This window comes from Gossypium hirsutum, chromosome A06 (genome assembly GCF_007990345.1).
Source record: "Gossypium hirsutum isolate 1008001.06 chromosome A06, Gossypium_hirsutum_v2.1, whole genome shotgun sequence".
NCBI lineage: Eukaryota > Viridiplantae > Streptophyta > Magnoliopsida > Malvales > Malvaceae > Gossypium > Gossypium hirsutum.
Genome location: NC_053429.1, coordinates 25,465,819 through 25,479,238, shown reverse-complemented (window position 1 = coordinate 25,479,238; position 13,420 = coordinate 25,465,819). Strand labels below are relative to the sequence as shown.

General features: G+C 33.1%; 2 protein-coding genes and 1 pseudogene across 2 annotated transcripts in view; 1 reads left to right on the top strand and 2 right to left on the bottom strand.

The window, feature by feature from the left end:
* Window positions 1–11,014, bottom strand: part of LOC121230679 (mechanosensitive ion channel protein 10) — a 13,765-nt gene extending 2,751 nt beyond the window's left edge. The window contains exon 1 of the mRNA XM_041115864.1: window positions 10,936–11,014. The gene's annotated coding sequence lies outside the window, so the exon portion shown is untranslated. The remainder of the gene's footprint in view (window positions 1–10,935) is intronic.
* LOC121230678 (thermospermine synthase ACAULIS5-like) lies at window positions 6,033–8,227 on the top strand (annotated as a pseudogene).
* On the bottom strand, window positions 8,831–12,864 carry LOC107961655 (mechanosensitive ion channel protein 10). The gene is given in 11 exon segments (XM_016897724.2): window positions 8,831–9,052; window positions 9,529–9,668; window positions 9,671–9,840; window positions 9,935–10,137; window positions 10,223–10,516; window positions 10,610–10,641; window positions 10,644–10,729; window positions 10,830–11,031; window positions 11,034–11,105; window positions 11,108–12,198; window positions 12,607–12,864. Coding segments are annotated over 9 exon segments (1,593 nt in total). The 5' UTR covers window positions 11,541–12,198; window positions 12,607–12,864; the 3' UTR covers window positions 8,831–9,052; window positions 9,529–9,567.
* Between the last annotated feature and the right edge of the window lie 556 nt (window positions 12,865–13,420).

The following is a 13,420-nucleotide window of genomic DNA, read 5'->3' as shown; positions in this document are numbered from 1 at the left end:
TATAATTATGATATTGTATTAAATTGTAATAACTTGAATCGTAAAAGTACCATTGAGCCCTATTGATCACGTACGATTTTTTTTCCGTGTAAGTTTAGGTACCTCTCGAAGCCCCCAATATGAAGCCAGCATCCAGACTACCATTACCGACTCAATAAAGTTTGTAAAGTACCTTTTAATGTAAATGTATGTATCTAGGGTTTAAGTCGGTTTTGCATCAAAAATGGTCAAATTTGGAACTTAGTCGCTTAATGTCATTTTGAAGTACCGTTTTGGAGTTTTGCCTCATTGTTGTTGTAATAATTTCGTTTTGGTGATAATGAGATTATCATTTAATGCAAGTCTTTTAAACTTATTTCAAATTGATATTTTTGAACAGTAGTCACGTGTGTCAGCTAATGTCATTTCAAAGCCACGATAATCAAAACAAAGGTTCATCAGGAAACCCCCTACGCTGCGACATCAACCCAAAACTGAAGTTCTACAATTGGTCCATTTCGACTCAGATAGCAAAGACTTTGTAAGCTCATACAAGATTCGGAAATGATATATTTCATTTATGCACTTTTTAGTTACATTGAATGTTAATGGTTTGTAATTGAATGTAATTTGACTGTAGTTGTTTCGCATGAACGTGCACTTGTAATTGACTTCGAGATTGGTCGGGTTATCTCGGTGTTACAATGTAAAATTTGAGGACTAAATTGTAATCATACAATTTTTGAATGCCACCTCCCTGCTCGCCAAACATTAATGACACTTAAAGGAAAAATGGAAAAAGAAAAAATAATTTCGATTAGTTGAGTGACCAATTTAAAACATTGATAAGTTAGTGATCAAAAATGAAATTCCAACCATAGTTAAGTGACCTACGTGTAATTTACCCATTATAATTATGAAGAAACCTGTTTATATTTATTATATTATGAGAAATATTTTTGCAATTAAAAATAACTTTGTTGGAAAAATAATTATTAATATAATTATAGTAAAAAAAAATATGTTACATTGATTACAATGAATAGGAATGAAAAACAACAAAATTATCAAAAACACATTCATGCAATTTTATAAAATTTCGGATAAATTTTGGACCAAAAAATTTAAACATGTAAATAGTTACCATTCTTTTTATCCCCTCTCTCTCAAATTAAAGGACTTAGTGGATTATGTCAAAAAAAGGGCTTAGTGGATCTATAGTGAATCGATGAATATGGCCTAAAATTCCCTACAATAATAAATGGAATTGGATGAAAAGAGAATTAAAACCTACAAGTAAATGGGAACTTCCAGTTTGACTCTTCTTCGTACCCATTTAGTAATATAGTGAGCTCCAATATGATAAAAAGCACATTATGTGACATCTAGACATTGAGCACCATCCATCCCACTTTGGCTTGGGTTTTGGTTTACTTACGAAAATTAAAAACCTTAAAAAAAAATGAAAGCAGCACTAAATGCACGTGTACAAAGACAAATTGACGGCAACTTACTAAAGATCTCTCACTTTTCAAGACACAACGAAACTATGAACACTGAGAACAAAAAAAGAGGGGCTTTTTAGTTGACATGAGTTTCTGTCTTTGTCCTCTCTTCCACCCAAACCCTCTCTCCTGCTATTCTATATGGTTCAATTACTACTTACCTTGTTGGGGGTAAATAATCTCCCCCCCCCTTTTTCTTTTTTCTTTTTTTTTCTTTTGCATATCAAATTATGATGAAAAAGAAGGCAAAAAAAGAAAAAAAATGATAGTAGGGCAGCAGCAGCACCACCAAGCACGCTCACCTCCACGCGCAATTTCCACTCATGCATCACCAAGAAAATGCTATCACACTATTTGTATAAAAAAAGGGAAGATAAAAAGCACTAACGGGTTCTAAGTGAAACACATACAAATTCATCATATATATAAATATTAATGCCAAAAGGTTGACTTTTTTTTTTAACTTCTAAACTAAACCATTGTAGGAACTAGTAAAAGGTGTTTCCAATTTCCAAATGTTTCGACTGATAAGAAAGAAAAGAGAGAGATTGGATTATTAAACATTGACTTAATGATACGATGGGGGTATATGTATTTACACATATGAGAGAGAGAGAAAGAGGAAGGGTAGGTTTAACCTTTTCAAATAGTAGCAAAGATTGTGACTTGTAAGCCGCCCTTGCAATAAACATTGAACAATGCCATGATTCATTTAAATAAACTATAGTATAAAATTTGGTTGCACCCTTGTCTCCCCCCAATACCATTCCCCATTACATGAAAAAAAAAAGGGTTAGCACTACGGCAATTTCCTTGGTGTCCAATACACTCCCACCCCGTCTCTCTCACCATTAGTTTCAACTGCTCAAAATAAGTCTCAGCTATCCAAAAAATCCCTCCTAAATGTTATTCCCTTATTAGTTTCCAATAAATTCATAAATTATTTGTAGATATGATGAGTAACTCAGTAAAAAGTTAATCAAAATTAATAAAATCGATATTTTAGTATATTTAATTTTTAGTTTAATTAATTATTCACTCATAATTTTTACATATTAGGACTTAAACTCGAAACTTAAATTCTTAAGACCTTAATTTTTGCCAACAATATTAAAAACATAGGGCAATATGAATTACTTATACTAAGTAAGTTTCATTAAAAATCGTAGACATTATATAAGATATAAATAAATTATTTATTTATAGTTTTAGAAAATTATAATATGAAAATTGTCTATAATTAATTTTACAACTTTATCATAAAAACCAATATTAACAAGTTTCATTTAATAAATTAGGTATGCTCTTATTACGTTGAGGTTCAAGTCTTTTTACGCAAAATAATAAAAACCTTGCTTTGAGTCAAATTAGTAGAAAGTGTTTTTCACCTAAATGCATAAGCTAATTTATACTTTTGGTTTTAGTTTAGAAGTGAAATTATCTAAATCCTTATTTATTAACTAGTTAAAGATACATAAAAATTAGATTAATTATTTATGTATCATATATTAATATTTAAGTATAATTATTATATTTAAGTTTAAATATATTATGATTAATTGTACAAATAATTTATATCATTTACCATTATATTAATCATTTAAATACCATATAACTTAACTAATTTTAAATTGACTTTCTACTATTATATCTAAAAGAATATTTTAACCTTTAACAACAATTTTAGTAATAATAGAAAAATTAAAAATTAACAAACTACACTTCTTAAAATATTTTCTATCACTCGCAATAGAAAACTAACCTTTAGTAAGTTGTACTATAAAGATGAATTCAGAACCAAATTCATCCGAAGCAAATACAAACAAGGGCTTCAAATAATAGATGGCAACAAATCTAGCGCCCACTAGAGATTGTTGTAAGATATATAGAATCTTAAGCCATGAATTACGATGTAACTAAGCTTAACATCAAAGACAAAAGATATTAAATACTTGGGATTCATTATGGAATTGTATACCAGGATATAAGTTGCCACACTTGCCCTACATCACAAGTAAAGAATATCCAACAGCATATCATATCAAAAAAGAAAGAAAAGGAAAAAGAATTGGTGCATGTGGATGAAATCAATGGGTGATTTTTGGGAGTAATAATTGATAATAAAAGCTACCCACTATAACATATAAAGAAAAGCTTTGAATGAAGATTTTTCCCTCTGGCATTATGACATATAGGAGAGAGACAAATGGGTCATTTTGAAATCTAACCAAAGAGCAACAATATCTCCGCAGAGAAGCAAGGAGGAGATATGATGGGAAAAAGCCTAATATTTTCTTTTAAGAAATTAAAATAATAATATGCAGAAATATATTGGGTTTGAATTAGCTACTAACAAAGTGTCGTATTTAAATCAATTTAAGATTTATATAAATATAAAATATATTAATATCCTATAAAATTTGATTCAAGTTTAACTTAATCTAATCCATGAACACTTCTAAATACAATGTTAAAGTGGGATTTCCACAAAACTTTTTTTTTTTATCGAAGTGGAGTCACCCCACGCTTAAGAATGCTCTCATCTCCCACAACAGAAACACATTTTTATTGGGGTTGGGGACCCATAAATCCCCTCTTATTGCAATTACATAGGGTCCCATTTGTCCTCATTCTTCTTCTCTGGTAGGCTTTAGTCAGTTGGATATGGTACTCCCACTTAGCCATAATCCCACACTCACAGAAAGGTCTAATTCTAGTTTAGCCCCTCTACTATATTGAAATGGGTTTAATCTCTAATTTAATTTGATATACTTTACTCTATTACTTTTATAATGAGTCAACATATGTTATTCTCTATACATTAGTGAAATCTGAGATTAGTTCTATACTTAGAAAGCTAAAATTTATTTATTTTTACCTTTTTTGTTCAAAATTCTAGTCAAATAATTGAAATCGATAATATTTGGTCATCAGATTTTACTTGTTGTAATGTATGTTTATTGAATTCATAATGGTTTGTTTATGAAGTTAATTTGATTGCGTGGGTGTATTGATAGTAAATTTAGACTAAAAATTTAATAACATTGATTTGTGGTTTCTAAAAGAAAAAAAATATTATTTAAATTTTTTATTTTTTAAATATATGGACTAAATTTCAAACTTCAGAGATTGATGGATATTTAACCTTTATAAATTTATTAGTAGACCCAAATGATAACTACCCTCTAATAGTTGACTTCTAAACCTTTCGAGGGCTTGTAGCTACCCTCTCCTGGTAATGTTATTTTAAAATTTAAATTTAAATTCACTCTTTCGAAATACAATATGTTTTATCATTGTATCCAACACTTTTTGATAATAACAATGTAAATGGTATTAAAAAAATTCATGAAAAACTACCATTACTTTAGCCAGAACAATTAATAAAATTATCAGAATATGTATCTAACAATAACATTGTTAGAGTTGTGTAACCAATTCTTGTTAAAATAAATAAATGGCAAACTAGGGGATCTTGTTAAAATAACAGTAACATTACTCAGACTATGTTGCACGAGTAGAATCCGTATAGAACTACAATTCTTTTATTTGACATTGATTAGAATAAGATTTTTCAACATTTAAATAGATGTAATCGAACTCTTCATGTATCGTTCAATTTCAACATTAGTGAATTTTCTTCTCATTACCCGTGATTTTTCCGAAAGGATTTCCATATAAAATCTGTGTTTATTTTCTTTTTATTGCTTGCGATATTCTATATTGCTATATCGACGTTCATTTAACAACATCATAAAAAATAGAAGAATCAACTGTATCAAATTAAGAGATTAAATTGTAAATTCACATAACAAAAGGGACTAAAATCAAAATTAGACCAGAAAATCCCCTCTTGATTGAGCATAGTGCTGGTGACCGAGGAAATGGACAAAAGGTTGGCTAAAAAGGAAAACATTAATCCAAAAATACACAAAGTATCACCACTTTTAACTCGCATAGTGGACCCCCTTCCAAAAGAAAACCTTTCTTAGTGGACCCATCATTTCCCTACCAAAAATAAAAAACAGTGCCACATGTACTTTTATCCACGTGTCATATCGTGGAAGACCACATGTACAATTGGGCCCACAGTAACCCACGCGGACATATGTTCCCGATTTTCATCCTTTTTCATTGTATCCACCAAACTATAGGGGTAGATAATATCATATGCATGCGCATGCTTTTCCTTTCAAAATTCTAGAATGACAGTCAATCTCTGGGAAATTTCACCCAATCTAACTTAGATGCCAACACATGGCCGTGGAGGCCTCCAAAAAAGGAGAAAAAATAATATCTCTTGGTATTTCATTATACTGCCAATGCCAGCTTAGAACATCACTAGGAAACAACCTTTGGTGGGTTGTCACCATTGATGAGGTTACCATTTTCATGAACCAATGTAGTACCATGATAATTGGCGTGAGGAACAGAAAATCCGTGGGACTGTCTGTGACAGAATCATTGCCCGTGTTAGCCAAAACCCATAATTATCTACAAGACTATGTCTTTCTTTTAAAAAAAAATTTCTTGGGTTTCTAGTGTGTTAAAAGTGCTATAAAAAGCACGTAACCTTGGTGTTACCATCCTCACACTTTGCCACCTCTTGCTCAATCTTCTGTTTATCCTGTCTTGTTTTGTTTCAAGTTTTTCTCTTTTGTTTTTAGGTTATTCGATAATGGGTGAGGCTGTTGAGATCTTTTATCCAAATGGTTTCTCTAAAATCTGTAATGGAACAACAAAGAACCAACCACCTGTTGACGAGACTCGCCAGTTTGATTCTTGGTATGAAGAGGAAATTGATGAGGATCTCAAATGGTCCTTTGCTTTGAAAAGGTTTCACCCTAATCTTTCTTCATCATATGCACATTACTCAAAACATGATAAAGCAAATAACTTTGGGTTTTCTTTGATCATAATTCAATATCTTAAACCGACTCTCATCTCTTTGTATCTCTCTTAACAGTGTACTGTATAAAGGTTCTAGTGAGTATCAAGATATAGCCTTTTGGACACTAAACGTTTTGGCAAGGTATACCTATAGGCATTCATTGTTTTGTTTCATCCTTTTTTCAAGTTTCTAATCTCCGATTGTTTGAATAATTGCTTATGTAGGTATTGGTGATTGATGGGAAAATGCAAAGTGCCGAAGTTGATGAATTTATTTACCATGAATGCTAATTCATCCAGCTCTTTTGTTCCACTCGAAGTGAGTCCTTTTTTTTATTATTATTTTTGGTGGCTATCGAGTCAATGTCTCTATGAGTACTCCATTCCATTTATCTGTAAAGTAGTAACATATATTGTTCTTACCAATTGTGCAGCCCCAAAACTGTGTTTGTAATGGGGGGAGGGAAGGGTCTGCAGCAAGGGAAGCACTCAGGCATAAATTTATTGATGAAGTTGTAATGTGTGATATTGATGAGGTGAAATTCTTGGTCTCATTTTTTTAATATATTTCCATTTACTTTTTCTTTTAGTGTTTGGAGGGCACCACTGATAATTTAACAACTGCAGGAAGTGGTCAATTTCTGCCGCAGGTACCTGACTGTGAACCGTGATGCATTTTGCAACAAAAAGCTTAACCTTGTTATTAATGATGCCAAGTAAGTATACCGAGCTTATTTGATGTCCATTTGCTTCAAGGAATTTGAGCTAATTACTATATACTTGTGTATGAATATTAAGGGCTGAACTGGAGAAGAGGACTGAGAAATTTGATATCATAGTTGGAGATTTAGCAGATCCTGTTGAGGAGGGCCTTGCTATCAACTTTATACAAAATCATTTTATGAGAAAATTCTTAAGCCCAAACTCAATGAAAATGGCATTTTTGTCACTCAGGTTGGTATTCCCCCCCACCCCCGCCCCCTTCTTGTGTAGGGTCATATATATATGTCAAGTCATAAACATAAGAATAAAAACTTGAGATAAATTTCTATTCTATAGGCTGGCCCAGCTGGAATATTCACTCACAAGGAGGTCTTTTCCTCTATATACCACACAATCAGGCAGGTTTTCAAGTGTAAGTTCCTCAACCAACTCTTAAGATTCTATAAATAGATTGAATAATAAACAATAAATCATGGTTTTTTTTTTCTATGTAGATGTGTTGGCATACACAGCTCATGTGCCATCCTTTGCTGATACATGGGGATGGGTTATGGTATGAGAATTAATGTTCAAAATTGTGAAGTTGAATGGAGTAGAAGTCTTATATATATATATATCCCTTTTCGCTTTGTTTTAACTTTGATTTGCATTAACATAGGCCTCGGATCAACCATTCTCCATTGGTGCTGAAGAAATTGACAAGAGGATTGCTGAAAGAGTAGATGGTGAATTACTCTACTTGAATGGCTCTTCATTCCTTTCCTCTGCAACCATGAACAAGACTGTTTATCTATCGTAAGTTCCACAGTTTGTTAGATTGTAATTTGTTGCCATTTTTAAAGCAAATTGAGATGGTTTGGTTGTTTTCAGGCTGTTGAACGAAACCCATGTCTACACTGAGGAAAATGCGAGATTTATACCAGGACATGGATTGGGTAACCACCTTTGAGGTTTGCAGGCCTTAATCTTGGGAGAAGTTTGTTGTAAATAAAAGAAAAAAAGGGAAAGGTTGCAATTAAAAGATAGCATCAAAAAGACTTTTGCTTCAAACGAAATGAGTCATCAATTGTTGAAAGAAGTTGGTTTTTAATTTTTAAGACAATTTATGTGTTGGCTTTTGGGTTGTTTCACAGATTTGGATTACAATGGCATGAAGCTTTTTATCTATATAATTTAAACAAGTTCCTCTACTTAAGCACTTACTTTCTCATACCCTTATTATCATTATTTTTCATGTTGCAATGCAGAGCTCATTGATTTTGTGAATCAAACATGTGCTTCCAATATCTAAGAACAATGATTTATATAAAACATCAACAATTATACCAACTTTCTTTATCTCCCTTATGCTGATGTGTACCAAAACCGTCAGGCAAAAAGGTTGCATTGGTAAAGAAAAAGAAATACCAAAAGGCAACTTCATATGATAACTGCAAAAAGGCTTTAACATATACGTTAGAAAATTGATGATGACCTGAGGTGGCCCTTTATCCTGCAGCAAAATCCGGGTTAATGGATAAGGTTATATCCACTTAGCCACTATGCCTGGATTTTGCGCACCAATCCTCGCCTTAATAACTCGCTCAATTCTTAATAATGAAACCAAACTTGATCCACAACTTAACTCCACTATCCATTGATATAATACAAGTTACATACCAAATTTGACTCCTCTTTACATACAATTGACTCTCTCTCTCTTTCTATATATATATATATATATAGACTTATAATGAAAACAAAACTTGATAGCATTGGTCTTAACTCCACAGGTTCATAAATATAATACAAGCTTACATATCAAATCTAACACAACCATATGTATATGTATATAGGCTGGAACTTGTCTTCTGCAATAATCATTTTCCCCTAATCCATGTTAGGTTACAACTACAGGGCCCCATTGCCACTCTTAGCCAAGCTGCAATGATAGTAGTATCTGCTTGTTTCAGGCCCTAGTTGAAATAAAATCAAAGTGAGAATTGAGTATAATCATTTTCAAAGAGAGAAATAAAATAATTGCTTCATATTTGGTACGGGCATGCCAGGATGCTGTTTTCGGTAAACCATGGCCAAGAAGTTTCAATTCGGAATCAATAAGATGTGGTTACAACTACCTGCAATTTATGTTTCTCCTCTTTCTCAAACAACACAAGTGAGTGACTATTTAGTGCTGAAGTGGGGATTCTTAATTATGAACAAGCTTCAACTGATTAAATCATCAAATGTATTATTTGGAATAAGTACCAGGAGTCCAGAACAATCTAGAATTATTTATACAACTAATGCAAACTGACAAAGAGCATGCATATAAGATAAGCTGAATACTAATGGTATGTAATGAATGCTGAGGCCTGAAAAGAGGGATTTGGTAACATTGACAGTTGCATAAGTTCACCTTGTTGAAGAAGGATAGAAAGGGCATGCATACCTTGGATATAGAACATTGTTGAGCAACAAGCGGTAAGGATCAGGTGGTTGCATAAGTCGCATCAGGCCTGTCTTGATTGACTTGGTTGAGATTCACATGCTGGGGAAGGAGATTGTATCTTATGCCCAACTCCTCGAAATTCTCTTCAATTCAAGGATCAAATCAGTTTTACGCTTGTTCTTCTCTCTGAAGTCCTGGAAGTTCATTGTATGATTGCAATAGAGAGCCATCTTTAACTTATTGACATTCTCAATCTCCTTCACCACCACAAGGTGGCTCGGATGCCATATGGTACTATTGGCCTCCAAATGCCTGGTTGGACATAACAGCACGAATTAGTTCCATAAACATGATTTTATATGAATTAAAGGAAGAATAAAGCTACCGTCAAAAAGTGTCAACTTACTTCCTTATTTCTTCTTTCAGCTTGCCTATTGTTTTTGCTGGTGTCATAAAATCAATAGAGAACTCTATACCATCACCCATATCGGGGCTTCTGTAATAGTTGCTGATAGGCTTTGTAGACAATACAGAGTTCGGGTAGTACACCTTTTCATTATCAAGCTTCAGGAAGACAGTCGTTAAAATGTTCATCTCCTCGACTAACAACTGTCGATTACCAAGTGATAAAGCATAGTTAGTAATATTTTTTTTCCAGAAATGCATATAGGAGCATGCCCATTTTAATAGTTACCTGAACACCATCAACCACACAACGATCACCTACATCAAATGGATGCATCACAAATACAAATATGATTGCTTCAAATATAGTCTTGCAGGTGTTTCCAAACATAAAAGCTGCAACTACAAGCTGTGATGAAAGGAGCAAAAGCACCTTTGTGGTTGCAATTTCCATCAAAAGAAGCCATATGATGACAGTAACAACAACAAGGACTACTGTTACAAGTTTATTCAATTGCTTAACAGCTGTTTTGGTGTCACTCAAAGCATGTGCTAGTGTTTTCCGATCCTTGTAAACCTTTATCTGAGTGAAACAACAAAAAAACAAGCATGTTAAACAAGTATCCCTATCATTAGTGAAAGGTTTATTGGAGTCTCATATAGCGCTCTCACTTACCACCCAGTTTGTGAAACTTTTTCGGTCAATTTTCCGGTGTTTGATCCTTCAAACAATGGAAACACAAGATCCACCTCCTCTTTGATCATGAACCTTAAAAGGTCATCCTCATCGATGTAACTGGTCATAAAGAGCATTTTGTTAGTAAGGCAAAATAAAAAATAGTTGGCAGGGAAAACAAAATCAATTGAGAAGCATCAAGAGAAGCTGATTTTTAAACTTGTGGTTGTGGTTGCTTTCGTGTCGAGCAGCATTTGAGAAAATTTGATGCGCGGCGTATTGTGCCTCCTCCTCGTTAGTGATTTCTTTATCAGCTTGTTCAGCACCTTCATCATAAGTACTTTCATCTAAGGTGTTGGAGATTGTGGAGAGCCCTGAATTGGTGATAGCATCAACCAACACCTTCATGTGCCAAGATGAAACTTTTCTCGCTTCAATTTATGGACCTTTCCCATGTCGATCAACTTTTTCGTCTTACCCCCTTTACCCTTTTGGCATTGCTAACAGTCAAATGAAGTGGTGATTTTTCATCAGTCTCCATTAATGGACGTCCCGAAAGGGTCCGAAGTATGTAGTGGTGGAAGACTGATTCTTGTATTCTGTCAAAGAATTTATTCATATGGAAATTGGAAGCCAATATCTTTAACAACAAAGTCTTCAACAACCACAAAAATGCTCCAATGAGAATGCTTACAAGAGTCCAGGTAACATAATCGAGAATTTTCGTGGCAGTCTTCGATCTCTCGACATCAAGAAACAAAAGAACCCAAGTAACAAGAACTAAACTCAGCGATATAAACACTTGAACACTCTTCTTCAAACCATGAACGAAATACAGGACTTTCTTCCGTAGTAGAAAGTTGATCTCAATCAAGAAAACAACAAGATGCATAAACCAACGAGTAACCAACATACCACAGAATATAACCATCACAAGCACACACCATTTCCAAGTTTTCAAACCCCAAAAATGGGTGCTCTGCAGCTCATCTGAAGTTAAGCTAGCTATTAAGCATCCCAAGAGTAACAAAAATATGAGCCACTCAATCACAACCTTAGGTTTCACTCTTTTAAGCTTCTCATTATGCAGTTTAACTTTCTTAATTATCTCCTCATATTCACTTTCTCCACTGGGCCTGTAGAGGCCATTGATGACGTTTTCGACACCGCGGAATCAGTCCTAACACTTCTCCCCAACTTGTTATTAGGGGAAACCTTACTAAAGGAGTGTCCATAAGGTGAATTACCACCCACTTGTTCTTCATTAGTTAAACCATTCTCTTCCATTTGATCAGTTTCAAAAAGATAAGATTGTTCCCAAATCTTGACTTGGGTTTAGCAAATGACCTTCTTCTAGTAAAAGGGGTCTCATTAACTGCACTTGGAACTTTTGGTGGCTTATTTGCAGTTGGACCAAATGCTTTGGTGATTGAAACTTGAACATTTTGCTTAGGGTCCAATGCCTCTGATTCCATTGCAGGAGACCCTTTTAGCCATTTGGGATTTTCTTCACTGGGAACATTGATCACCACTTCTTCTCTTGCACTACCTTTCTTCTCTGCCATGCCTCTTAAGCTTCAATCAAAACCCTGGTAAGAAGTAAATCAAAAGATTGATGATTAATTAACTCCAAAAGTTAAAAATTGGTTCCATAGAAAACATAGGATCATAGTTTTATTTAAGAAGGGAAAAAAGAAAAAAAAAAAAAAAAAAAAAAGGGGAAACTTTACGTTTAAAAAATGCAACCTTTCTTTTATTAGATATTAAAGTAGCTTTGAAACTCTCATTAAATGGCACCCTTACAGAAAACCAACAATCATCAACAATTTTAACTCAAAAAAGTATTACCCTTTCCTGTGTACCTCAAAGTTAGCAAGGAGAAAGCATGGAAGGCATATAGTAACGCAAGAGAAACAAACAGAAGGAAAAAAAAAAAAAAAGACAGGAAGATGTTTAGTTCAGACATTCATAGACAAGCACTGAAACATGTTGCTCACATTACAAGCCAACAAAACATTCTAAGTACAGCCAAAATGGAGAATGCTGGAGAGTTCAAAATGGGAAATGGAGAATTAGATTGTGGAGTGCGAGTCAAGAAGGAAAAGAACTAAAATAGAAAAAAATTGAGCATGGCAAGGCATGTGGTTATAGGTGAAGCCCTGAAGGAGAGGTTATTTTATAGGATGCTCTTACGGGACTGGAGAAGAATAGCTAGCTGATTGGAAAGTGGGAAGTCGTATTTTATTCATGGACGAGAAAAGACATGGCTTAATTGATTAGCGAGAAGAAATAAAGGCAAAGGGTATTTATGAGAATTTCATTCCTGTTTTTACCTTAAATAGTGTTTCTTTTTCTCAGTTTTACTATCATGTTCAATTATAAATATATAAAATTTCAACCGTCTTTCGGTATTTCTTTCTTTAATGCATTGGATTATTCCATTCTTACCTGTGACATTGTTATATAAATATGAAATAGAAATATAAGAGTATAAATGTTTTAAATATTATTTTTAAACAAAAATATTTACTAGTAATAAATAGAATAGTTAAAAAATGTTTCACAGCGAGCGTAGCATAAAATAATCCAGATACATAAATAAGTATAAGAAAAAAAAATTTTAATAAATAAATTCAAATAACTTAATATCTTATCATTTAATTTAAATATATATGATCAAAATTATTAAATATAAACTTTTATTAATATTGAAGTTTTTTAGGAGTATAAATATAGAAAATTTTCTTTTGGGACGTAAATATAGAAGATTGATTCATATCTTTATAGTTGTTTATTAATATTTTAAAATAT